This window comes from Pavona decussata, unplaced genomic scaffold (genome assembly GCF_977016875.1).
Source record: "Pavona decussata unplaced genomic scaffold, jaPavDecu1.1 SCAFFOLD_363, whole genome shotgun sequence".
NCBI classification, from domain to species: Eukaryota; Metazoa; Cnidaria; class Anthozoa; order Scleractinia; family Agariciidae; genus Pavona; species Pavona decussata.
This window is the reverse complement of record NW_028145741.1, coordinates 164,349-191,915: the sequence shown is the minus strand read 5'-3', so window position 1 is coordinate 191,915 and position 27,567 is coordinate 164,349. Positions and strand designations below refer to the sequence as shown.

The following is a 27,567-nucleotide window of genomic DNA, read 5'->3' as shown; positions in this document are numbered from 1 at the left end:
CAAAACAAATCACGAAGCCTCGACACTTAGCACGACACGGATTAATTGTGGTATTAATACTCAGTCAAGACATGAAAAGATATAATTTATTAAACCAGTTTATTTCATTCAGCTTCATTTAACTTAATAATTTAACTTCAAATATCAAGGAAAATATAACGTGTTATTAGTGATGTGTTTTTCTTGTAGTCTTGTTCATGTGAATCGACCTTGGAGCCAGGTAGAATCTTAGCTCTCTTTATCCCAGCGCACGCTTGAGCTTTATTGAAAGACCCTTTGGGAACATTTTTGGCGTAGTCTCCGATCATGTTCCCAGCTGGTCTGTAGCGCCCCACAACATAGGTACATTTCATGCCATTTTCGTTAACGTCAGCCTTTCCGATGCAAAGCTCAAGACTCTCTTTCCACACTACTTGGGTAAAGTGACCAGTCCCTGGGCTTCCACTTTCCTGGCCAAATGTGTATCCTGGGTTGCATTCTTCGTTGTACCTGAATTTTAAAAAGAGCGTGACAAGAGGTAAGAAAACGTTTCAGTTTACAGCACTTCGATTATGTGCAGAAGCAGTATTGTATTTAGGTACACAAACCATTAATTTTTAATAAATTTTGAGATTGATATTTGCTCTTGTTCACCGAATTCATAATTCGTCATAATTGGTCTCCAATTGACACCATTATTCTATAAAGTGTTTAACCTGTCCAATAGCTTCACGTCCAAGTATAGTGAAACTCCGTTATTACGGACACCGTTGGGACTACAAAAAGTCTCCGCATTACAGAGTGTCATTATTAAGCGGGTTAATTTTAAGGGAAATGTATGCAGCGAGACCAGGAAAACTGTCCGTAACAATGACTGTCCTTATTAAGCGGATGTCCGTAAACTGGGGTTTCACTATATCCTTTTTCAGTTTTCTGATTATTTCGCTTTCAAAGGCATAGATCAATTTTATAATATTTTACGTATACATGTCCCACAATATTCGTATTAATATTACATTATCGATCATCTAAATCGTTTAACGCAGGAAAAGCATGGTCATCGTATACTGGCTCTCTGGTATTCCGACTCGAATAAAAGATATCTGGCTATAATTGTACCAGTGTCTTTTTCTGTCAAAATCATGATTTTCTTAAAAACCTAATTTCTATTTCCTTTCGATTTGTTTTATTTACCATTTCGTGGTAGCCTCAACTATCGTCTGGCCGTCGGCATCACAGCGAAATGACAGATTCTCTCCATCATAGTTTCTTTCCTCTCGGCTGGAGTGTTGTAGAGCCCCTTGGTTAGCAATCTTTTGTGCATACGCAGCAGCCTGTCGGCTCATCTCAGCATTCAACTTCATTGGCGGAACACCATGCACTTTACGGTACTCGTTGTGCTTATTTAAACCTTCCTGTTCAGGTCCAGAGCCTACCAGAGAAAAAATGTATTCATTTTATTCATTCACTCATTCATTCATTCATTCATTCATTCATTCATTCATTCATTCATTCATTCATTCATTCATTCATTCATTCATTCATTCATTCATTCATTCATTCATTCATGTATTCATTTTATTCATTCACTCATTCACTCATTCATTCATTCATTCATTCATTCATTCATTCATTCATTCTTTCTTTCTTTCTTTTATGTAAAAGTATCAAGCGTAATTTCTCGTGGGATGAAGGTTTGTGTTAATGGAAATATAGAGTGATGATGTTAATGATGATGATGACGATGACGATGACGATGATGAGGTGATGATGATGATGATGATCTAACTGCAGTTTAGCTACCACCGTTTACTTTTGATCATCTGTAAATTACTGTAGGAGCACAAGAAAAGTAATTTGAAAGGAAGAAATTAAAGGAGTAACTTTATCAAATCATTGTCAAGTGTGGTCAAGACTGATTTAGCATAAGACAATATAAAGAACAGCTAAATCGATAACGAAATGCAAGCTATTACGTATGATCATAATTCTTGTTTACCTCCACCCCCTCCTGACGGTGGCGGAGTGGTAGCAGCCAACCCTCCTGTCGTAGGTTGTGTTGCACTACCACCTGGACCTTGAGAAGGAGTGACTCCTCCAGCCCCACCAGACGGCACAGTAGGTGTAGTACTCGCCCCGGTCACACCACCTACTGGTGTTGTAGCGATAGTAAATCCTTGTGAGGTAGTTGGCTTTGTTTGGGAGCATGGTACTGGACAGAGGGCAGGCTTTGGTGTTGGTGTAGGACTAGCACCAGCTCCGGGAAACTCGCTAGCGCCACCACCAGGTTTACCTTGACCGTTAGTGTCAATACCACTTCCGGGAACCTCGCCAGCACCACCACCACCAGGTTTACCTTGACCATTAGTGTCAATACCACCTCCGGGAACCTCGCCAGCACCACCACCACCAGGTTTACCTTGCCTATTAACTTTAATTTTCATTTCCAAATCAATGTCAACACCATCTGGTTTGATCTCATACGTCCCTCCACCTAAACATACCAATGAAATTATATATAGCCAAAGTTTAATTATCGTAATGGTTTTTCGCAACTTGGCTGCGTACAAAATTAAGCATACGCGCGCTGGAAAAAAACAAATAATGGTCTATTGATTGATCACTATCGAAATTCTTTGACTGGATTTGAACTCGTGTCCTGTTATTCAAATACTCTAGGAATTCATTGTTGAGCTACATAATGAATCATTGCAGACTATAAATTAATGCTAGATTCATATATAACATTTATCTAAAATATTATTTGGATCATGTCCAAACCAGCATGCAAGACGTATGGAACACATAAATCTCTTTCAATGCAATGCATGCCCGACATTTAAAGCGTAACAGTATGCAGGATGTTTGCTACATAAACTAGCCAATCTCCTACGAGTTTCCTTTCGCTCTGTGGTACTGCATCCGAACTAGCAATCGAAACTCGCACGTTCGAATATACCTTTGTCACTGACTGGCAAAATACACTTATTGTAGATAAACCTTTTTAACAATGGAAAGGGGGGTAGTTTCTAAAGAAACTGTGGTGATGTGTTAGCGGGGGAGTGAAAAACGAATATTTGGTTTCCTGGACACTAACGTTATTTGGTGATCGTAAGGCGATTCGAGAGCTGACATTTCGAGCGGAAGCTATAGCCCTTCCTCGATTCGCACAGTCTTCGCTCTGATGAATGGGTAGCGCTCGTACGTTTAGCTATCGAATCTCTTTACTTTGGCCAAATTACTGTATCAACTCATTCAATTCTTTTTAAAAATGGCTTTGCTTGCTTTTGAGAACAATAAGACAGTGCACGGGAGGTAATATGAGCTGCTATTTCATGCCATTTTTGTTAACGTCAGCCTTTCCGATACCAAGGTAATATGGTAATATGTTTAAAATTGTTGCTAATCAAGATACCAGGACATACCCACAACCCCGCCATCATCGATTTTGAATGCGCCAGTCTTGCTGGATCCAGCGCCATTGGTTGCTGTATCTCCCAAAGGAAGGCCAACAGCGGCAAAGTGAAGTGGACGAAAACCGAGCTGCTGCCTCCTAAGTGCGTTACTTTTCCAATGTTTTTCGCTGGAAGCTACTATGGTTGAAAAAAAGTGTAAGTTAATTACAGTGAACTTAGTCTGCAAAAACTTGAACAATACTTACATCAAGTAATCAGGGTTATCCATAATATCGTCAATTTTAAGGCCCCATTTACGTTGGCAATTTATTTTATGCTATTCTTGCGGCAATTGGAAATGCAATTTCAAATTGTCTATGTTATAAAACTAACAGCACTTTTTGATGCATTTTGACGAAAATTTGGCTGAGATTTTGATGAGACAAGAGCAGTGAGTATGGGACCTGAGTTCAAAATTAATTTTAGTAGTCACCGTGAGGGAACTTTGACTTGCGTTATGGTCGTTATGGCTCTACACAATTTGAAATCGCACCTATAATTGCCGCAAAATTTCTGCCGCTATTTCATCGAAAACCTACATCGAAGACACTGCAGTTTTTTGTAGTTCTCAACGCTACCTGAGTAGATGCATGAGACTAAGATGCTATTAAACACACGATTGCCTCAAACTATAGTTTGATAATTTTGCTGGAGAATCCAATAGTCCCTTGGGCAGGGTGAGAAATTGGGAGGAGTGGTCACCCCATCAAAAGCGTTTGACTTTATTCTGACTCTTTATCTGGTTCAATCTATTTTAATAAGCTCAGTCTTCCAGTATGGATGTTGCAGTGAAAGTTCTCAAAAAGCCTGATTCCTCCATTAACCGGAAGGAGTCTGTCGTATAGTTCATCACCAATCGTATGTGCTCGAAAGTCACGGGAACGTTTAAGGAGAGATGCACTGAATACTCTTGAAGAAATTTACCGTGTTAACAATTCAGATGAGTGTCTTTATATATTGAGAGGGATAGTATAGGTTAGTTAAAAAACTTAGGTTTGTTAAAAATCTTAAAGGAATTTACCGTGTCGACAATTCAGATGAGTGTCTTTATATATTGAAATGGATGCATGAGTATAGGTTAGTTAAAAATCATTAGCCATGCAACTCAAGTGCACTCGAGGTAATATGTCAAACACGAGGAAGAATGTTTCATCCGATATACAATCACCAATAGAAGTGGGTGGAAAAACGAGGTGTCGCCGTGTTTTTCTAGTGTTTGAAAATCCGACGACATAGGTACCAAAAACGTCAACAATTCTTGGAGAAATTCAAAACAAAAGTTCGTCAATTTTTATTATAATTGAGATCACCTTTCCGAACCTCCTACACGCAGGTGATTCCCTTTCTTTTCTCTTCATGTATTATCAATGAGTCTGAGAAGTGTACTTGAAGCCTATCGAGTATGAACGGGTGCCAGGTCTGAAGGAAAGCTAAGCAAGCAGGAGAAAATGGAGTAGGGCATGCAGACTTAAGCTTGACTCACAGGGATGTGTAACCGTGAAAACATCTTGGAAGGGTCGGGGAATATTTCGTCAAAGTGCAATTAGAGTGACATGAAATGTGGCCCACTTATGAGGGCAAATTTCTCCTTGATGTTGATGATGATGATTATGATGATGATGATGATGATGATGATGATGATGATGATGATGATGATGATGATGATGATAGCAAAGATTTTGCAAAGAACACTAGAAACCTCAGACTGTGGGATATGGCTTGATGCCTTATGGCAACCACCTAACTGAATAACAAAGGGTGTGAAACATTAACATTACAACAATGATTCTAACAATTTTTCTTTCCAATTGATGTATGGCTGGCGCACCTAAACCAGCATCTCCGAAAGCATCAGTTAAAAGGTTGTTACCTGCCATGTTTACAAAATTTGTCTCTAGCCGTGCAGATCAATATCAAGTTGTTTACATCATAAAATAAGTACCTACATACCTAACAGATAAAAAGTCAGAGTTCCGATCCAAAGCAATAGTATAGCGTTCTCCTTCCTCATTTTCATTCTCCCCTGGTTAATTAACTCGTCGCGGTAATTCTCTTATATCTTGCTCTTTTTTTATCAGGGAGCCTGTGCAAATCAACAAAACCAAGACGAACAAATTTCCATTAGAATATTGCACAATATCAAAATGAATAAAGGTTTAGAAACCTAGCCAGATGATCCATTGATCCACTTTATGTAATTGGTCTTATGGGTCCGTATTTAAAAACAAAAGATAATACTAAAAATATCGCTCGTCAAAAAAATCTAAACATGTCTTTCCATTTGTCTATAAACAAAATAAAAAATAACTGTTTCAAATTTACACCTTTTGGCTATTATTTTTCCATATATTCATAACCTCAGGTTTCTGAATTTTTAAATTTATTACTATTAGCTTGGGATAACTTTACACTAAATTCAAAAACCTGACTTACTTGCATAAAAAATGAAATTTGACTCTTCAGTCTCTTTCGATGTTTTTGTTGTTATTAATAGCACTTTTTTAAGCTTGGGGCTTTAGATCTTACAAATAAGTGACCAAGAAATAGAAAGAAGAGAAAATTTCAAGGACTTCTACTCGTGTTGAAGTGTCCGTGTAAGAGATGCAAAATTAAAGAGGTAAACTTGATGGTTCAGTATAAGGACAATTGATTATGCTATAGGGTTGTTAACAGATCCATAGGACGGCTAAACGGGTGTTTTATTGTTGATAACAAACGCAAACCTACTCTTCAATTTTTAGCAGTGTTTGGTTGCCTTGAGTCAGTTGAGTGACGTCTCGCTCATGCAATGTTAAACGTGCCGTAAATTCAGTGACACAGTCATGTTCTAATCTCTACAGATTCTGTAGAGTAATCATTGCAAAGTATGAGAGGTGTTTATTGTCCGGTAGCATGTTGAAAAGTGAATACATTAAGTTGCTGCGAGCAATGAATACACACTATCTGGATACGTGCGTGACAATGCAAGTGCATGAGATTATTATACACTAAGGTGCAGATGAATGATTATCACACGGTGTAACACCTTTCTCCTTTTGGAAGATAAGAAAAATAACTAACAATGTTTTTTTATTGTTAACTTAAAAGCTATTTCTCTGAGCTGTTCTAGGGAAAACAAAGTCTTTTAACTCTCGAAGACACGAAGACAGTGTCTAAACTCCGTCAAACGCTCGCAAGAATGTTTAGTCCATAAGAAAGTCTACGCTCTCTGGTTGAACGGCGAGGTGGCGGTGTAGGTTCCTGTTCAATTGGCTGATCCGTTTCCTCTATCGGTCCACTTTTAGATGGTAGGGATGCAGTTTCAAATCGGTCCAGTCTTCCATCATAGTTGTCGACTGGTTCTGCCTTTGCCTCCCTGATTTGTGCGTGGTTTCGCCGGACTGGTCCCATTGCTGAGCTCACGAGGCAGGACCTTGGGGCGGTTCTTCCAATTACCTCTCCATAGATGCAGGGTTGGTGTTTTCTCGTCGGTCTAGGTTTCACGTACACTCTATCTCCTTCTGATCTCCGTCTCCTTTCTGAAATGTTTTCTTGTATTAGACTTGGGGGCACTGTATGTGGAGCAAGTTGAAGCGGAGCTGTGGGGATGATGTCTCGTAGTCTTCTAGACATAAGGCGTTGTGCTGGCGAGTAATCATATCCTTGCTGGGGTGTGTTTCGGTACGCTAAGAATGCCAGATAGGGGTCCTCATGGCGGGATTTTTTTAGAATGTTCTTTGAAATTTTGAGTGCGGACTCCGCCTTTCCGTTCCCTCGGCTATGGTATGATAGTGACGATTTGCGTACGATGAAACCATATTCTCGAGCAAAACGTGAATATTCACGGCTTTCAAACTGTGTGCCGTTATTGGATATGCACTCGTCTGGAATTTCGTGGCGAGCAAATTGTCTTTTCATGGCTCGAATGACTGCGTATGTGTTGCCACCGACGGGGTCTACTTCAAAGAAGTCGCTGTAATGGTCAACCATAACGAGGTAGTTGCTTCCATCCAGTTGAAAAAGGTCGGCACTTATTTTGGACCACGGTCTAGTGGGTATCTCATGGGATTTCATTGGTTCTCGCGGTCGCTCGCTTAGGTACTAGGCACAAAGTCCACATGACAAACATTTCTCCCTGATTGCTGCCTTCATTCCTGGCCAGAACAGAGACCAGCGTGCTCGTCTTATAGTGCTGTCGGATCTCTGGTGCGCTTTGTGTAGTTCTGTAACATCTCGTCTCGTAGAGTGGCTGGGAGAATTACTTGATGGGACCTGTAGAGGACATCTTCATAAACTGAATCTCATCCCTGAAATTCCCGTACAGCCTCAGTACCTCTGGGTCTTCCTTTTTTTCTGAAGGCCACCCATTCATTATCACCATGTGCGGGGATGCTAGAACTAGGTCTTTGGCGGTTTCTTGTCTTATTCGTTGCAGCGTGTCAGGTGTAACTCGGTTTGGTTCAAGATCCATCTCAGCTATTTCCAGACGGAACACTTCGTATTCTTGCCTGGCAGTGCCGGGGAGCTGATCAGCGACAGCTGCGCGAGACAAAGTGCTAGTGTCCGCAACGCAAAGTTCCTTCCCTTTCTTGTATCGGACAGTGAACTGATATCTTTGTAACTTCAGCATCATCCTTTGCAGTCTGCGAGGAGCTTTGCTGAGAGGCTTCTTGAAAATTGTCTAGAGCGGCTGGTGATCTGTGTGTACCGTTATTTCGTGTTTTTCGTATAGGTACTGGTGCCACTTATCCATGCAAGAAACGATCGCGTGGCACTCTTTTTCAATTTGGGCGTAGTTCTTTTCCGTGCTGTTGAGGGTAAGAGATGTAAAACAAGCAGGTTGATCATTTTGTAGCAATACGCCACCGATCGCATCTTCCAATGCATCCACTTGTAGCGTCACGGGGAGGGTTGTGTTGTAGTAGCGTAATGCGGTTGCTGAAGCGATGAGCTTCTTTGCCGAGTTAAATGCATTTCCATGATTGTTTGACCACAGGAATGCAGAATCCTCCTTGGTCAAGTCCCTCGATGGAAGAACTGTTTCTGACAAGTTATGACAGAACTTGCTAAGTATTGGCAAGTGCCAAGAAAACGCTACACCTCAGATTTGTCAGTGGGCGTTGGCATCTCTGTACTTGCAGCTACTTTAGCTGGATCGGGCTCTACGCCTTTGTTGGTAAGCTTGTGTCCCATGAAAGTGACAGAGGGAGATTTAAACTGCAACTTTTTCGCCGAGAGTCGCAGGTCATGGTTGCTGCATTTTTCTAATAGGCTCGTGAAATTTTTGTCGTGATCGATGTCAGCTTCCTCTCTTAAATCTCCGCATCCAAAAACACAGATGTCGTCGGCAATGTTTATTACCCCTTGTAAGCCGTTTAAGAATTCATGTTGCAGCCGTTGATACTCCTCCGGTCCCGAGGCGATCCCAAATGGCATGCGAGTATAACAGTAGCGGCCGTTTGGTCCCTGGAACGTAGTAAGTAGAGAAGACTCTTCATCCATCACGACGGTGAAAAGCTTCAGATACGTCAAGAATAGTGAATACTTTGGCCTTCGTCAGTTGCGGAAGCTTTTCTTCAATCGTCGGTATTGAGTACTTGGGTCTCCTAATGGCCTTGTTAATGCTTTGACTTGGATCAATGCATATACGTAGTTTTCCATTCGGTTTCTCTTTAACCAGAATGTTTGAGAGCCAGTCTGTAGGCTGTGTGACCGGCCTTATGATGCCTTCATCACAAAGTCTCTTTAGCTCGTCATTTTCTCTGTCCAACTTTGCCACAGGAACGCGACGCGTTGAAGCGTGTACAGGAGTAATATTAGGATCAAGTTCGATGTGCAAGGAAGTTCCAAGAGGATTTCCACGGCCTGGCTTAAATACGTTTGAGTAGTGGTGTAGCACGTCTTCCTTTGTCAGTTTTCCTAGTGCTGGAAGTGACTGCATATTGCGCGGAATCTCTTCTTCAACTGCGTTTGTTTCTTCAGCATACACCTTCAAATAATGCAGGTCTTGTGCATCTCTTCCGCTGAGAAGTACCGGTTTCTGATTAGGCACGTTGACCACAAGAAAGTCTATGGTGTGAATCTTGCCCCTTCTATCACAACACAGGGTTACTTGGCCTTTAGGACGCATAGTTTCGCTTCCATACGTGTTGATCTTGCTTTTGGTCCGCGAGATCTTTACGTCAGGAAACAACTCCTTTAGTAAACTACTGGGTATAGTGTTGCAGGTGAATGCCGAGTCGATTTGTACTTTCACGACTTTTGTTTTCCTTCCATGTGTGAGGTGTTGATGGGCAAAAACACTTCCTTGCCAGCTGTCGAGGTGTCTGTGGAGGTGTCATCATCGAGAAAATTCGATTGCTGCTGTCGTCCTTGTCGTCCTGCCCCACCTCTACAGACACGCGCGAAATGACCATTGATCCCAAACTTTCCACATCTTTTGCCAAATGCTAGGCAATGCTGTTGACGGGGCTGTTGATGGTTGCCGCCAAACCAGAAACATTGTGAAAATTGCTGTGTTGGCTTCAGGTTTTGACGGGGATTTACACCTGTTGATTTGCTCGTAAAATTCACTTGTTCCTGCTGTGTGTTCCTGGCAGTTTTCATGAGCTGATTCGCGAACACTGTCGCTTCGAACGTTTTGGCAACTTCGACAACTTCTCGTAGCGTAACTTTTGTCTGCGCAGTGTCTCTGTGTTTGTGTCCTTTTTCGATTAGTTTTACTCGAAGAGCATCAGACATTAAACCGGCGATAAATTGGTCCCGCATAAGCTCGTCAGCATAGTCTTCATATTCACACTGTGCTGCTTGATTGCGTACTCGTGTCTCCCAGGAGGCGATCGATTCGTTTTCGTTTTGCATCAAGCGAAGAAACTTTTGCCGTTCCCCTGAGACTCCAATGCTTAAGCGCCATAATATTCTTTAAACGCGGCAACAATACAGTGAGGTTTCTTTTGATCGGCCTCGTCTAGGCCCAAGCTGTATTTGTAAACCGTTCTCGCTGCCGGAGATAAAGATGCCAGGAGACATGCCATAGCTTTATCAGGCTTGGCCCATTTCAGTGCGTCAGTTTCTTTCGATTGATCGAACCAATTTTGCATGATGCAGTAATTTTTCAAATCTTCTATGTATGTTTCCAGGTCGTGCTTGTCATCTCCTGTCGTCTTAAACTCGGGAAATGGAGTGTTCGAGGCCATATCTCGTTGAGTCGGTAAAGCGCTTGATCCGTTAGATTGCTAAAAAAAAACGACGTCGCTGCCACCATGTTTATTGTCCGGTAGCATGTTGAAAACTGAATACATTAAGTTGCTGCGAGCAATAAATACACACTATCTGGATACATGCGTGACAATGCAAGTGCATGTGATTATTATACACTAAGGTGCAGATGAGTGATTATTACATGGTGTAACAGAGTTTATTTCATTGAACACAAGCTGGAGCACTGGGTGAAGATACGAAACGACCAGCCAAAAGTTCAGAAGAAGTAGCAGTTGCTTAAGCTCTAAAAACAACATACCGTACTCTGGATGCCAGCTATCATTTCTTACAGAAATCGGCTCAGTCTACCATCCTAGAGCAGAAAATTAAATTGGAGATCTGCTTATAGTAACCCCAGGATCTTTTGTTTCTTTTTTTCTATTTTATTTCTTATCATTATTATTATTATTATTATTTCTACTTTAGAAACGTAACGTAAACGTCCGGCCGCTGTTTTAACTAAATTAAACACTTATATTTGACTGGTTAGTGTTAATTTCAGTGTTTTGATAGTGTCGAGATGATAAAGCCCCAAGCGCACTGTTATTTGGCTAAAACTTCACCACGCTCCACCAAGGTCCTGTATCAGAGAGGGGAAGGTGGGGGCACAAGCTAAAGTTCTGTTTAATTTTAGTGGTTGGGGTTGATGATAAGCGACACGAATATTTTGCGGAGTAACACTAACATAACACCTATCTTGGATTATAGTTCACCGCTATTTTTTTCGTTCCTAATCTGATTGGTTTAAATTGATCACGTGACGTGATAGTGTTCATCCGCGGAGAAACGCTATCAGCGCATAGTGTCCAACCGCGAAAATGCCCGGATGGATAGTTCTCGTTGGAGCAAGAACCCGCTCCCAGTTTATTTTTCTAATTCATTAACAGGCTGCTTTCATTTTGTACTTTGTTTACTTGTCAATTTTTAATTTGGACCATTTGTATTTAAATTCCAATTGGGGAGAGTAAATTCGAAATGTAAGTCTCGGTGACTTTGGGGCGAACCAAAAATTTAGTGATGAGTAATCAAAACAAAAGAGTGTTTCTCTTGGAACTATCGGTATGAAAGTTACTTCATGGAAACTTGATGCTCTTAAAGCTCGCATACTTGCTAGACTAGCTGAAGGACATCAAATTTTCGTTTTGCGACTATCAGCTGATAGTTCCAAGACGGAAATACTTGATTGTTTAACTAGGAAAACGGACAATGGATTTGGCGAGCCAAAAAGCTCTTTTCGCCAACAAAAACGTCACCTGAAAATATAACCTTTCAAATTTGTGCTACTTCGCAATTATTTCAACTTGTTCGACGACTTCTACAGAAACGGTAGACCACAGGAGCTAAATTGGTAGCAGCAGCGTTCAAAGTTAGAAAAAGACAAGGAAAAATTGATCGTCGGGTGTCAAAGTTCTCCACAAAACTGGCTTGAATTTGGTCAATTCACGTTGACGACAAAGAAATGTACCAAAATTTAAAACGTACGTGCAGAGGGATTGTTTTGCTTTTAAAATCTATTGTTTTGCGGTGCTGTCGTAGTTGCTTAAGTGCCCTGTTTAAAAAAAGTTTTAAACGTTCAAAATCTCAGGTAAATTAAGGCATGGGTCCTGAATTAATCACTCAAAAAGTGAAGGGGGTGATCTATATCAGAACACTTTGGCAGTAGAAGGTTGAAACTTTGCCAGACACATATATCGACAAGTTGTGTCAATTTGGTGTTTTTTAATTATCTGAATGTTGTCACCTGACTTTGCACGGCCACAATTTACCAAAATTAATGAAAGCAAAAATGGCAACTCTTTTCGTTGTGAGATATTTAACCTGATTGATACAAAACATCTTGCAATAAATGCATTTACAAAGCTGTGGCTGGAAGCTGTTGAATTTTTAAACGGATTTTTCGATTAGTACCAGTCCCCTAAGACAATTATCCCCCTTCGTTTGGCCTTTTCTTAGAAAAATCTTAAGAAGGCCAAGCACAGAAGTGATATGTTAAACGCCTTTAACATTATTAAAATGATGAATAAATTAAGGACACAAGAAAAAGTGCTGCCATTTTAAGATAAAGCTTTTTCAACCGATGGAAGTCACGTGACCTAATTTGCATAATTTGAAAGTACCAAATTACTGCAAATCAATAATATATGTCACTGTCAAAGTTTCATCGGTCTACATCAAAAGTGTTTAGAGATAGGCAGCCCCCACACTTTTTGAGAGAACAATTTTGGGCCCATGACTTAATTCACGCGAGATTGAAGCGGATGGAATCCTGCCCCAAGCTTTTTATCACTACGTGGAAATGTTAGAAACATATTTCCTTTTCAAACCATCAGAACGTTGCAAAACAAATCACGAAGCCTCGACACTTAGCACGACACGGATTAATTGCGGTATTGATACTCAGTCAAGACATGAAAAGAAATAATTTATCAAACCAGTTTATTTCATTCAGCTTAATTTAACTTAATAATTTAACTTCAAATATCAAGGAAAATATAACGTGTTATTAGTGATGTGTTTTTCTTGTAGTTTTGTTCTTGTGAATCGACCTTGGAGCCAGGTACTTTAAAATCTTAGCTCTCTTTACCCCAGCGCAAGCTTGGGCTTTATTGAAAGACCCTTTGGGAACATTTTTGGCGTAGTCTCCTATCATGTTCCCAGCTGGTCTGTAGCGCCCCACAATATAGGTACATTTCATGCCATTTTTGTTAACGTCAGCCTTTCCGATACCAAGCTCAAGACTCTCTTTCCACACTACTTGGGTAAAGTGACCAGTCCCTGGGCTTCCACTTTCCTGGCCAAATGTGTATCCTGGGTTGCATACTTCGTTGTACCTGAATTTTAAGAGCGTGACAGGAAGTAAGAAAACGTTTCAGTGTACAGGACTTCGATTGTGTGCAGAAGCAGTATTGTATTTAGGTACACAAACCATTAATTTTTAATAAATTTTGAGATTGATATTTGCTCTCGTTCACTGAATACATAATTCGTCATAATTGATCTCCAATTGACACTATTATTCTGTAAAGTGTTTTACCTGTCCAATAACTTCCCGTCCAAGTACAGTGAAACCCCGCTATTACGGACACCGTTGGCACCACAAAAAGTGTCCGCATTACAGTGTCCTTATTGAGCGGGTTAATTTTAAGAGAAATGTATGCAGCGAGACCAAGAAAACGCCCCGTAATAATGAATGTCCGTATTAAGCGGGTGTCCGTAAAGCGGGCTTTCACTGTATCCTTTTTCAGTTTTCTGATTATTTCGCTTTCAAAGGCATAGATCAATTTTATAATATTTTTTGCGGATACACGTTCCAAAATATTCGTATTAATATTACATTATCGATCATCTAAATCGTTTAACGCAGGAAAAGCATGGTCATCGTGTACTGGCTTTCTGGTATACCGACTCTAATGAAAGATATTTGGCCATAATTTTACCAGTACCTTTTTCTGTCAAAATCATGATTTTCTCAAAAACCTAATTTCGATTTCTTTTCGATTTGTTTTATTTACCAGTTCGTGGTAGCCTCAACTGTCGTCTGGCCGTCGGTATCACAGCCCATAGACAGATTCTCTCCATCGTTGTTTCTTTCCTCTGCGCTGGCGTGTTGTAGAGCCCCTTGGTTAGCAATCTTTTGTGCATACGCAGCAGCCTGTCGGCTCATCTCAGCATTCAACTTCATTGGCGGAACACCATGCACTTTACGGTACTCGTTGTGCTTATTTAAACCTTCCTGCTCAGGTCCAGAGCCTACCAGAGAAAAAAATGTATTCATTTCATTCATTCATTCATCTTTCTTTTAAGTAAAAGTATCAAGCGTAATTTCTCGTGGGATGAAGGTTTGTGTTAATGGAAATATAGAGTGATGACGTTGATGTTGATGATGATGATGATGATGATGATACAAAGTAAGTGCTCCCTTTCTTTCCTCACGCTCACAAAAGATGAAATTCGTATATTTATCCAATCGGTAATGTGAGGGAGTGTAATTAGCTTTTTAACTGCGATTATGTCGTTTTTATCTCACTTTAAAAAAGCAAAAAGGCATGAAATGTTTCGAATAACTATAAAAAGAAAAGGGCGATTTAATTACAGTTTAGCTTACCACCGTTTACTTTCGATCATCTGTAAATCATTGTAGGAGCACAAGAAAAGTAATTTGCAACGAAAAAATCAAAGAAGTAACGTTATCAAATCGTTATTGACTCATTGTCAAGTGTAGTCAAGACTGATTTAGTATAAAACCTGATAAAAAACAGCTAAAACGATAACGAAATGCAAGCTCTTACGTATGATCACAACTCTTGTTTACCTCCACCCCCTCCTGACGGTGGCAGAGTGGTAGCAGCCAACCCTCCTGTCGTAGGTTGTGCTGCACTACCACCTGGACCCTGAGAAGGAGTGACTCCTCCAGCCCCACCAGACGGCACAGTGGGAGCAGTACGCGCCCCGGTCGCACCACCTCCTGGTGTTGTAGCTATAGTAAATCCTTGTGAGGCAGTTGGCTTTGTTTGGGAGCATGGTACTGGACAGAGGGCAGGCTTTGGTGTTGGTGTAGGACTAGAACCAGCTCCGGGAACCTCGCCAGCGCCACCACCAGGTTTACCTTGCCCATTAACTTCAATTTTCATACTCAAATCGATGTCAACACCATCTGGTTCGATCTCATACGTCCCTGCACCTAAACATGTCAATAAAATTATATATTTCCAAAGTTTAATTATCGTAATGGTTTTTCGCAACTTGGCTGCGTACAAAATTAAGCATACGCGCGTTGGAAAAAAACAAATAATGATCTATTGATTGATCACTATCGAAATTCCTTGACTGGATTCGAAATCGCCAAATTACTGTATCAACTCATTCAATTCTTTTTAAAAATAGCCTTGCTTGCTTTTGAGAACAATAAAACAGTGCACGGGAGGTAATATGAGCTGTTATTGCCATCACGAAGTCATTTTTTTTTTTTTTAATTCACTCGTGCCTGGTTAAAACTTAATAACAGTTTACTCGAATAAAGAAATACTACTTGCTTAAACTTAAACTTTTGATGAAATTGTTGCTGATCAAGATACCAGTACATACCCACAACGCCGCCATCATCGATTCTGAATCCGCCAGTCTTGCTGGATCTAGCGCCATTGGTTGCTGCATCTCCCAAAGGAAGGCCAACAGCGGCAAAGTGAAGTGGACGGAAACCGAGCTGCTGCCTCCTAAGTGCGTTACGTTTCGAATGTTTTTCGCTGGAAGCGACTATGGCTGAAAAAAAAAGTGTAAGTTAATTACAGTGCACTTAGTCTGCAAAAACTTGAACAATACTAACATCAAGTCATCAGGGTGATCCATGATATCGTCAATTTAAAGGCCCCGTTTACGGGGCAATTTATTTTATGCTATTCTTGCGGCAATTGGAAATGCAATTTCAAATTGTCTATGTTATTAAACTAACAGCACGTTTTGATGCATTTTGACGAAAATTTGGCTGGGATTTTGATGAAACAAGAGCAATGAGTATGGGACCTGAGTTCAAAATTAATTTTAGTAGTCACTGTGAGGAAACTTCTACACGCAGGTGATTCCCTTTCTTTTCCCTTCATGAATTATCAATGAGTTTAAGAAGTGTACTTGAAGCCTTTCGAGTATGAACGGGTGCCAGTTTTCAAGGAAGGCTGAGCAAGCAGGAGAAAATGGAGTAGGTCATGCAGACTTAAGCTTGACTCACAGGGATTTGGAACCGCGAATACATCTAAAAAGGGTCGGGGAATATTTCTTCAAAGTATAATTAGAGTGACATCAAATGTAGCCCACTTATGAACGTAAATTTCCCCTTGAATTTCAAAGAGCACTTCAAGCGCAATTGATCGTGACTATAAGTGCACGAGAAGAACACTCGAGTGCTAAGTGTGAACCCACGTAACTGTAAAAAGAAGGAAAATATACAAAGATGCAAAGAAAGCATTCCGGCATTGAAAGTGTTTATTAAAACTTACACCCAACTAAGGACTACATCAAACTATTAATTATCACAAAACTTCAAGAAAAATGAAGAGACGGGTAGGAGTCCTTTTCTTAAATAGTGATGATGATGATGATGATGATGATGATAGCAAAGATTTTGCAAAGGACCCTAGAAACCTCAGACTGTGGGATATGGCTTGATGCTTCAGGGCAACCACCTAACTGAATAACAAAGGGTGTGAAACATTACATAACGATAATGATTCTAACGATTTTTCTTTCCAAATGGTGTATGGCTGGCGCATCTAGACCAGCATCTCCGAAATTTGTTACCCGCCATGTTTGCAAAATTTGTTTCTAGGCGTGCAATTCAAATTCCAGTTGTTTATATAAAAAAAGAAGTACCTACATACCTAACAGATAAAAAGTCAGAGTTCCGATCCAAAGCAATAGTAGAGCGTTCTCTTTCCTCATTTTCATTATCCGCTGGTTAATTAACTCGTCGCGGTAATTCTCTTATATCTTGCTCTTTTTTATCAGGGAACCTGTGTAAATCAACAAAACCAGGACGAACAAATTTCTATAAGAATATTGCAAAATATCAAAATTAATTGTGTCAATAACAAAATGCTTGAATATGATTGGTTCTTAACAGCCCATATTTATAGCTTAATTTTGCTATGAAACTCCAAAACTGTCCGATTTGACCTGTCCGATTACTAGAAGCTTGTAATCGGACAGGTCAAATCGGACAGTCAAAGAACCAATGAAAATCAAGTAGCAAATGCCACTAGCCAATGAAATTTCACTACATGGCACATGATAACCAATCAAAATCAATGAAAAAATTGTGACCAGGTGAGCTGTCCAGCTTCAACTGGAAAAAAAATGGAGGAAACTAACTGGTCCAGTGACTTTTATTCAGACATTCCACATCCAAAGTTGACACCAGTCATTTTTTTGCTTTGGAATCTATTTCTTACGTTAATAAATATACCAAGACTGAGATTCTCGCATTTTGTTGTTGGCACAATTAAGTGGTAATAGGACTTCGTGTCGTACAATTCAGGAGTAATCAGGCTCGTAATTTCAAATCGGCCTCGCGCTACGTGCTCGGCCGATTTGAAATTACTCGCTCGATTACTCCCTGAATTGTACTCCACTCAGCCCTATTACCATTACGAATAAAGGTTTAGAAACCTAGCCAGGTGATCTATTGAAATACTTTATGTAATTGGTCTTATGGGTCCGTATTTGAAACAAAAAATAATACTAAAAATATCGCTATGTCAAGAAAATCTAAACATGTGTTTCCATTTGTCTATAAACAAAAGAAAATAACTGTTTCAAATTTACACCTTATGGGTGTTATTTTTCGTGTTTTCATAACCTCAGGTTTATGAACTTGAAAATTCATTACTGTTAGCTTGGGATAACTTTACACTAAATTCAAAAAACTGACTTACTTGCACAAAAACTGAAATTTGACTCTTCAGTCTCTTTCGATGTTTTTGTTGTTATCAATAGCACTTTTATAAGCTTGGAGCTTTAGATCTTACCTTAAGTGACCAAGAAATAGAAAGACGAGAAAATTTCAAGGACTTCTACTCGTGTTGAAGTGTTCGTGTAAGAGATGCAAAATTAAAGAGGTAAACTTGATGGTTCAGTTTAAGGACAATTGATTATGCTATAGGGTGGTTAACAGATCCATAGGACGGCTAAACGGGTGTTTTATTGTTGATAACAAACGCAAACCTACCCTTCAATGTTTAGCAGTGTTTGGTTGCCTTGAGTCAGTTCAGTGACGTCTCGATCATGCAATGTTAAACGTGCCGTAAATTCAGTGCTACAGTCATGTGCTAATCTCTACAGATTCTGTTGAGTAATCATTGCAATGTATGAGAGGTAATTTCATTGAACAGAAGCTGGAACACTGGATGAAGATGCCAAATGATCAACCAAAAGTTCAGAAGAAGTAGCAGTTGCTTAAGCTCTAAACACAACATACAGTACTCTGGATGCCAGCCATCATTTCTTACAGGAATAGGCTCAGTCTACCATTCTAGAGCAGAAAATTTAATTGCAGATTTTGTTATAGTAACCCCAGGATCTTTTGTTTCTTGATTCTATTTTATTTCTTATCCTTATTATTATTATTTCTACTTTAGAAACGTATTGAATAAATAAAATATTTGCTTGCAAATAGAAATGTTATGCCTTTTCTTCCTATATAATTACTGTAATTTATCCGGGTGGTCCTGGGTATTGGGGTTGAGTCCACAGGGCCGTTCTGAAAACCACCTTTGTGAGAACGCACGCTGTTTAAAGATTATTATTATTATTGATATTAGGATGAGGAATTAGGTTTACTCTCTCTCTCTCTCTCTCTCTCTCTCTCTCTCTCTCTCTCTCTCTCTCTCTCTCTCTCTCTCTCTCTCTTGCCGATAATATCTCTCAAAACTGCACAAGTGAAGTGACGATCTCTTCGCTTTTAAAGCGTCTCGACAAGCCGAATCTTGATAGTAAAGTGACGGAAATCAACAACGGTTTGCGTAAATTCGCGGCCAACAGAGGTTGGAAGTTTATTTCGCACAACAACATTAATCGAAACAATCATTTTAACTCCAGTGGCCTACACCTTTCACACGAAGGTAATTCCCTATTTGCTTCTAATTTAATTAAACATTTTAATTCTAGTAATACTCATTGAGGTGACAGCGAGAGTTCTATCCTTACTGACGTGCGTAAATGTCTATCCCTAGTACCGCAAACTAGGGGTTTTAAAATTGCGTCTTTGAATATTGCCAGTCTCCCTGCTCACATCGATGAGTTGAGACTTTTTATGGCTGATAAAAATCTGGATGTTTTAGCGATTAACGAAACAAGACTAAGTGATTCAATTGATAACTCTTGCATTCACATGCAAGGATATGACATAGTCAGAAGGGATAGAAATCGTAACGTGGAGGAGTATGTCTATATATTCGCTCTTCGATCAATTTCGAAACACGATCAAGCCTCATGAGCGACATCTACGAGGCAATTGTTGTTGAAATTTTTAAACCAAATTCTCAGCCTTTTTGTACTGTTGCTGTTTATAGGCCCCCGGGAACCGAAGACGAATTCTTCTGCTATTTTGAAGATGTAATTAAATCTCTCGACTTTGAAAACAAAGAGATTCTTGTCATTGGTGACATGAACTGTAATTATTTGGCCGAAAGTAGAAATTCTGAACTGATCAATTTGACTGAAATCAGTGAAGTCTACCAGCTCACACAAATTATAAACAAACCAACTAGAATAACGGTAACTTCAAAATCGTTAATCGATTTAATTTTTACAAACCAAGAATCAAGAGTTGTGTCTCATGGAGTGATTGACTGCGGAATCAGCGACCACTGCCTTGTATATGTTGTTCGGAAAATTGCAGTTCCTACCAACAATAGACATAAATATATTACCACAAGGTCTTTCAAGAATTTCAACTCAAGTTTCTTTATTCAAGAACTGCAGACATTACCCTGGGGAGATATTGAGTTTTTGGATTCGCCAGATGAAATTTGGGATGTTTGGAAACAACTTTTCACTAGTGTTGCTAACAAACATGCCCCACTAAAAACAAAACGAGTGCGACATAAAGTGTCGCCTTGGCTCACGCCTGATTTGAAAGGAATGATTATAAAACGTAATCATCTCAAAAAGAAGGCAGTGCGTTCCGGGGACTTAAACGATTGGAATGAGTATAGACGCGTTAGAAATAAAACAAACAATAAATCACGGGACACTAAAGCTGCTTATTACCATAAAGAAATCGAAAAATAATTCCGGTAACGTAAGAGAGATATGGAAAACTATTAATGATCTAATGTCGCGAAAAATTAAAAGTGACACAATCAACGAATTGAAAGTGAACAATTTATCATTCACTGAGCCCTGTAAAATTGCTGATGAGCTGAACAAACATTTTACTGAGGTAGGATCGACACTCGCCTCTACTTTACCGCAGAACAACTGCGATTTTAAACAATATTTGTTAAAACCAAAGACAAACTTTCGATTAGAAAAGATTTCCTTTAAATCCGTTCTTGAAACCCTAAACTCCCTCGTAACAAAGAAAGCTGTCGGGCTCGACTATATTTCCTCAAAACTTTTGAAAGTTGCAGCGCCTGTCCTCGCGGAATCTCTCTGCAAAATTTTCAACAAATCTGTTGAAACTGGTACTTTTCCATCGGAGTGGAAAAGTGCCAAAGTTTTCCCTGTACATAAAAAGGATGACAAGTCTGATCCGAATAACTACCGACCGATTTCTGTTTTACCTGCTGTTGGAAAAGTTTTTGAAAGAATTATATATGACCAACTGTATTCTTATCTTTCAAGAAACAAACTTTTAACTAAACATCAGTCTGGTTTTCGTTCTCTGCATTCCACAGTAACAGCACTGTTGGATGCAACGAATGAATGGTATTTCAACATTGACCAAGGTAACACAAACGTGGTGGTTTTTCTGGACTTGGCCAAAGCCTTCGATACTGTATCGCATGAGATTCTCTTGAATAAACTTGAACTGTACGGGATTAGTGGACCGACTCTGGATTGGTTTAAATCCTATCTTTCTAACAGAGACCACGTTTGTGTGGTCCAGGGATACACATCTGAGCCTCGAACAATCAGTTGTGGTGTTCCACAAGGATCCATCCTTGGACCACTGTTATTTCTTATTTACATAAATGATCTTCCTGCGTGTTTAAAATATGCGACAGCTCGTATGTTTGCGGACGACACTACCATCACAAATTCTCATAAATCTACGGCGCGCCTTCACCGGGAAGTTAATCATGATCTCAATAATCTACAAAATTGGCTACTAGCAAATCAGCTTAGCTTAAATCTTCTTAAAACAGAGTACATGTATTTTTCCTCTGATTATAACCTATCTAATCTTGGAATCTTCGCGATAGATCCCTTGAAAATTGGTGACCAACCTATATCCAGAGTTCAATCCACTAAGTCCCTTGGAGTTGTATTTGATCAACGTCTAGTATGGGAGGAGCATGTTGACAGCCTTTGCAAACGTGTCTCTTCAGGACTAGCTGCGTTAAAACAGGCTCGTCAGTATGTTCCCCAAGACACACTTCTAACGATATACAACGCGGTTATTAAACCCCTCTTTGATTACTGTGACGTAGTATGGGGTAATTTAAATAAAAATCTAACGGCGAGACTCCAAAAACTCCAAAATCGAGCGGCCAGAATTATAACCCGAAAGGGCTACGATGTAAGGTCTGCTGATGTTAGAAAAGAATTAAGATGGGACGACCTGGAAACTATCAGGAAAAAACATTTAGCAATCGTTATGTACAAAGTTGTAAACAACAAAGCTCCAGGTTATCTCATCAATCTTTTTGAAAAAAGCAACAGTGGTTATGCGCTACGTGAGAGTGAAAGTAGACTTCTCCTCCCCAAATATAACACTGAATTTGCTAAAAGCAGCAGTTTTTCTTCTATTGGGGCAAAGATATGGAACAACATCCCATATCATATTAGAACTGCTCCCACTCTCTCTGCTTTTAAAAAACAAATAAATAGTCTCGCTGTCATTTAAGTTCTGTATATATATATATATAGTTTATCAGTGTATAGTGTATATTAACCTTTGAATAACTTGTATTACCTTACCTTTAACACGGCTTTTCTGTAAAGCAGTAGTTTTTCTTTTACTGATGTAAATTCCGTGGTTAAATAAAGGTCATTCATTCATTCTCTCTCTCTCTCTCTCTCTCTCTCTCTCTCTCTCTCTCTCTCTCTCTCTCTCTCTCTCTCTCTCTCTCTCTCTCTCTCTCTCTCTCTCTCTCTCTCTCTCGTGTATGAGTGTGGGTCACGTGACGAAACAAAGCCAGGTGTGCGTCATTCATCCCGATTCACACGAGGTAAGAGGAATGTTTTATGGGTTGTTCTTCCTTGTCTCATCACCTTTTACTCATAGTGTTCCATTTCTTAGCAGTCTTGTGTGTTATTTTGCCCTCAGTCGAAGTTTCACGTACAACTTCTCATGTCCTTATTTTGGGTCCTTCGTTTGTTAGAAGGTTGAAGGAGGACTTCAGATCCAGTTTCGACCCTCGCCGGGGCGAACGAGAATTTTAATCTCTCCGAAGACGCCATCGCTCATCTGCATGGCGCCCGGGTGGGGGGGACTCCCATAAATTTGGGATAGGTGTGTGCCGCCCAAACGAAAATTGATACCCTATTTAAGGTCCAAACCCGAACAATGACACCCCATTCAAGGGAAAAAAAAAAAAACTAAGAATTTAATGTCGTGAACAGCTTTATTTCGTTCCTAGCATAGAATACTAGAGTAATTCTAGTTTAATAACATGCCATCATAACCATGGAACATCTTTCAGAAAAGTTTGTTCACTACTGTGACAGTGTTATGCTAATACAACTTAGGTACCCTCTCTAAGGATCACACGGGAACACAATGCCAACACGTGCAAAAATTTTACTATTTAAGGATCGAGACTCTCAAAAACCATACCCTATCGGGCGGCACATACCTATCTAGCCCATATATGGGAGTGCCCCCCCCCCCCCCCTCCCGGGGGATGCGTGGCGTCAACCCTGTGTAAACACATGAACTTCCATGTTTGTTTGACAATGATTATGACCACCTTCAAAGATGAAGGACAGCTCAGAGACAGTTGGATATTGAACAATTATTCCACATGCACGCGTTGGATATATGATGACAGATAGCCAATGAGGAGTGTAGCACCGGGTTGGCTATAATCATCCAATATCCAGTGAGCAAAGTTCGCAAAGTTTCCTGGCGCCGTATTTTATATAAATATATATTAATATTAATGTTTAATATTTTATATAATTATATACTATACACTGCTGGTGGCTCCTGGTTAGATTAGAAATTTGTCCTGTAACTAACCACAACGATTAAATTAAGTGTGAAAGGCTTACAGTTCAGCTGTACTTGCTCGGTAATGTTATGATATCAAACTTTGCGTCCTTACTGGCAGGTTCTTGGTTCTACCCGCTCTAAGAAACAGGTAACAGAAAACAATGCAAATATGATATGAATGCCTCCAGCCATTTGAAAGATTAAGAAAACAAAAAGATCCATTTTCACAGAAAGTGTCTTTTATTAAAATTCTTTTGTTTTACCCTGGAAAATCATATCCTTTACAGAAAGTGACTGAACTGCTTCACGAGCAGGCACTACAAAGGCCACCTTCTGACGGCTACAATTCTTCACCATGCAATTTAAAATTATTCCTGCGTCTACCTTATGACCTTTCCTGTGAGGTAAGATGGACTAAAAGCATAGGGCCAACACACACAAACATCTGGTGTTGCATTTTAACAACTAGCGGCCTCACAAAAATTAATTTCTTTGAAATCTCTTAAAGCCATAACCTCCATCTAAACCAGCTTTCTTTACATTGTTGCAGTAACTTGGATCAAGGGATCCCTTGTCGACGTTTTTTATGTAAGCGTTGTCGTCGTTTTCAAAGTTTCCTTGAGGCTTATATCGTGCTACAATGAAAGTGCAAGTGGTACCATCCGATTGTTTGTTTGAAGCTTTGCCTATCCCAAGTTCCGTGCTTTCTTTCCAAACCAGCTGGGTGAAGTGGTTCGTACCAGGTTGTGGACCTTCTTTGAAAAACGTGTAGTGGCAAACTTCATCAAACCTATGAAAGCATAAGGGAGATCAATCCTGCAGACTTAAGAACAGGTCCTTTTTGGACCAGCGAAATCCAAAAGGAGCTGCATGATCGTGTGGTTTTGAAAGTTGCCCTGGCCAGGTCGAGGAACTTGTATACCAAACGTTTAGTGTCAAATAAGCTTCAGCAAACGCAATATAGGAAGTCATGCATATAGACATTTTTCCACCAATGAGAACTACTTTTAAGTTTAAGACCCGTTTATACTGTTTGGGAAACGCAAAGAGAGTTCAGTAACCTTGGACTGGATTAACTGAACCTGACCTTAAACATCAAGCTGCACAATTGCACAAATGCTAGAGGGTCCTGAAGAGATAGACGGGGGGGCTGAGGAAAGGGGAGTTGAAAATACAATTTCCTAGCCCAAATCTCGCACAAATCCCAACTTCCAACCAAAATGTTGCCCCAGATTCTATTCCTAGCGTCTACATTTAATGACCAAAACCCATTCCCTGTGCCAACATTTGATAAACAATAAAGATCGATTGATTGATTGATTGATTGATTGATTGATTGATTGATTGATTGATTGATTGATTGATTGATTGATTGATTGATTGATAACCAAAATCAATTCCCATTACAAAAACCAATTCCCAATGCGCAAATCCCATTTTTCTAGTGACAAAGGGCAGCTGAGTCTGAGATTCCAATTGACCCCTTCAGCACCCTCATACCACTTACCACGTTTTGATTGCTTCCTCAGCTGTCTGCTCTCTATTATCAAAGCAACCAAGAGATAGGTTCTCTCCCTGCTCAGGTCTCTCGATATAACTTGATTGAACAAGGGTATCCATGTCTGCCAGTTTCTGTGCATATGCTGCTGCATTCCAACTCATTTCGCAGTTTAAAGTCATTGGGGGAGCATTATGGATTGCCCGATATCTGTTGTGTATATTGAGGGCCTCTTTTTCAAACTGAGAAGCTGTTCAGGACGGCAGCATGTAAAACAATTATAACCTTTATTTGAATTGGATCATTTGAAACGTATTTTAATCTTGGCTAAAATGTGATAGCTACTTTTTTTGGACAGCAAAGACTTGTATATTATATGCTAATCAATTAAAACACAAAGCAACGTTTTTGCTCTGTAGTAGTAACACTAGGGCCATGTACAACTTTTTGCATGTAAACTGAATACAGAAAACATATGGCGCTAGGATGATCCGCCATCTAGGATCTTCCTAGTACTAGGATCGTCCTCCCTCCATATGAACAGCCCCTTAAATTCAGAAGACAATATGATGTTTACTAGCGATTTCGGTATATATCTGGCCTGGAAAAAGGATCTCTTGAAACACAAGAGAAAAAAGGTATCTTGGTTGTGGTTCAATCCTTGATTACACTAGATTGCCATTCCTGCTGACAACATGTCAAAAACAAGCAAGAAGTAATATACATACTTACCAATTGCCATGCAATTAGCAGTTTGCGGCACCTTTGTTGTATTGCAAGGAGCCAAACACATTTTTGGTGGTGTTATAACAGAAGGAGGAGGCTTTGGAGTTGTGCTTATCTTAAACTGTTGTTGCTGTTGCGGCTGCTGTGGTCTCTGTGGTTGTGGTTGTTGTTGTTGTTGTTTTTGTTGCTGCTGTTGGGGCTGCTGTGGCTTCGGTGGTTGTGGTTGTTGTTGTTGTTTTTGCTGCTGCTGTTGGGGCGGCTGTGGTTTCTGTGGTAGTTGTTGCTGCTGTTTGTCATTAATGTTAATTTTTAACTTTAATTTAACATCCAGCTGATCGCTTGATAAGCTGTATACTCCTGTTCCACTGACTGTGCCATCCGAAATCTTAAAACTACCATTTCCCTTACTGCTGTCCATGCGTTTGAGTTTGGATGAAACCTGATTGTCCTGTCTAACGCGCTCTCCTCTATATGAATACGACAGTCTGTGAAGTATATCGTGCACAGCTTTCTTGTATTTTGAGAAAAGGTTGTCATATGGCATTTTGCTCCCCCAACGATGGTTTCTGGCACTGTGGTTTTTGGTTGCAGCGTTAGGCGGTTGACTTAAGCCCTTTAGGAGGCGTAACACTGCAGGAATATTCACCACCTTATCTTCATTCCTTTTATAAGGCGGACCACTTTCAAGAAATTGATATGCATTCCCTGGGGAAAAAAAAGAATACCTCGGTTAAGAGAGGCGACGTGGCCAAGTAGTCAGAGGCGTGAACTTTCAATCGGGAGTTCCCGGGTTTAAGAAGACCCCCTCTCTGACCACTGGATGGATTTGTTTTAAGTCAGTCTCCTATTTAAATCCTCGTGCATATAATTATCATCATCATCATCGTCGTGAACATTATCAATGTTATTATCATCGCCATCAACATCATCATCTTCTTTATCATTATCTTTATCATTATCATTATCATTAGTAGTGGCAGTAGTAGTACTAGCAGCAGTAGCAGCAGTAGTAGTAGTAGTAGTAGTAGTAGTAGTAGTAGTAGTAGTAGTAGTAGTAGTAGTAGTAGTAGTAGTAGTAGTAGTAGTAGTAGTAGTAGTAGTAGTAGTAATAGCAGCAGTAGCAGTAGTAGTAGAATTGATCTGCCAAGAAACACATGTAAACCTGATACCTACTCCAAATTGGTCCCCGTTAAATTTCTTCTGCAGTGAATAAAGGATCATGAACTGATACTCAACAAGTGATTCACAATGTGGCCATATTTTTCCTGGCTTAATGTCTAAAACTACTTTCAAATCTTTGTATACTATACCGTTCAGATATTTTCATTGGTGCCTTTGTTAAGCTGGCATTGAAGTAAACAAACAACTAAGTACGACAACCAACTCTAAGACATTCATTTTTAAAAGTGCCGCTACTAAATATTATTCTAAGATTAATCTTTAAAAAACAATAGGCTATCTGTCTTGTTGAGCTTACCTGAAAACATGATGTACTGAAAATATATTGAGGTTAAGACCACTCGAAATGTCACTGACAAAGCCCTCATAATGAAGTGGGGTCAAACTTCACACGGGTCAAAATAAATTCCACAGGTTCATAGATTCATTTTTTTTTTTCTTCCAACAGTTTCGTGGTTTCAGCCGTGTATGGAAAATTATTTTATTTTCCTAGTCTCGCTGGATTTTATTTTGACTAGCGCTCTCGAGGCAAACGTTAAGCTTTCAGAATGAATAGTATAGCTAAACTCAATGACCATAAAATATGCGGGTGGTTCTTGGTGTTTTAAACAATTAAGTAC

The 27,567-nt window shown here is 39.8% G+C and overlaps 4 protein-coding genes across 5 annotated transcripts; all 4 read right to left on the bottom strand.

Moving 5' to 3' along the window:
* Positions 1-137: 137 nt before the first annotated feature.
* On the bottom strand, positions 138-4,792 carry LOC146452927 (uncharacterized). The gene is made up of 6 exons (XM_085097237.1): positions 4,762-4,792; positions 3,405-3,572; positions 2,297-2,473; positions 1,979-2,236; positions 1,174-1,411; positions 138-489 (listed from the first exon to the last, which is right to left on the bottom strand). The coding sequence occupies exons 1-6, from the start codon at positions 4,790-4,792 to the stop codon at positions 138-140; spliced, it is 1,224 nt and encodes a 407-aa protein (XP_084953363.1).
* A 1,804-nt stretch (positions 4,793-6,596) lies between these two features.
* On the bottom strand, positions 6,597-7,403 carry LOC146452926 (uncharacterized). The gene has a single exon (XM_085097236.1). It carries the CDS (start codon positions 7,401-7,403, stop codon positions 6,597-6,599), a length of 807 nt encoding a protein of 268 aa, XP_084953362.1.
* A 5,689-nt stretch (positions 7,404-13,092) lies between these two features.
* On the bottom strand, positions 13,093-18,298 carry LOC146452925 (uncharacterized). Of its 2 annotated transcripts, none has more exons than XM_085097238.1 (6): positions 18,191-18,298; positions 17,045-17,176; positions 15,759-15,932; positions 14,986-15,354; positions 14,186-14,423; positions 13,093-13,504 (listed from the first exon to the last, which is right to left on the bottom strand). In XM_085097238.1, the coding sequence occupies exons 2-6, from the start codon at positions 17,109-17,111 to the stop codon at positions 13,177-13,179; spliced, it is 1,176 nt and encodes a 391-aa protein (XP_084953364.1). In that variant the 5' UTR covers positions 17,112-17,176; positions 18,191-18,298; the 3' UTR covers positions 13,093-13,176. The 2 variants fall into 2 exon arrangements, with proteins under 2 accessions (XP_084953364.1, XP_084953365.1); XM_085097239.1 differs by having other exon boundaries at positions 18,098-18,277.
* Positions 18,299-23,542: 5,244 nt separating this feature from the next.
* On the bottom strand, positions 23,543-27,494 carry LOC146452924 (uncharacterized). The gene is made up of 4 exons (XM_085097241.1): positions 27,246-27,494; positions 25,775-26,473; positions 25,052-25,292; positions 23,543-24,334 (listed from the first exon to the last, which is right to left on the bottom strand). The coding sequence occupies exons 1-4, from the start codon at positions 27,313-27,315 to the stop codon at positions 24,028-24,030; spliced, it is 1,317 nt and encodes a 438-aa protein (XP_084953367.1). The 5' UTR covers positions 27,316-27,494; the 3' UTR covers positions 23,543-24,027.
* Between the last annotated feature and the right edge of the window lie 73 nt (positions 27,495-27,567).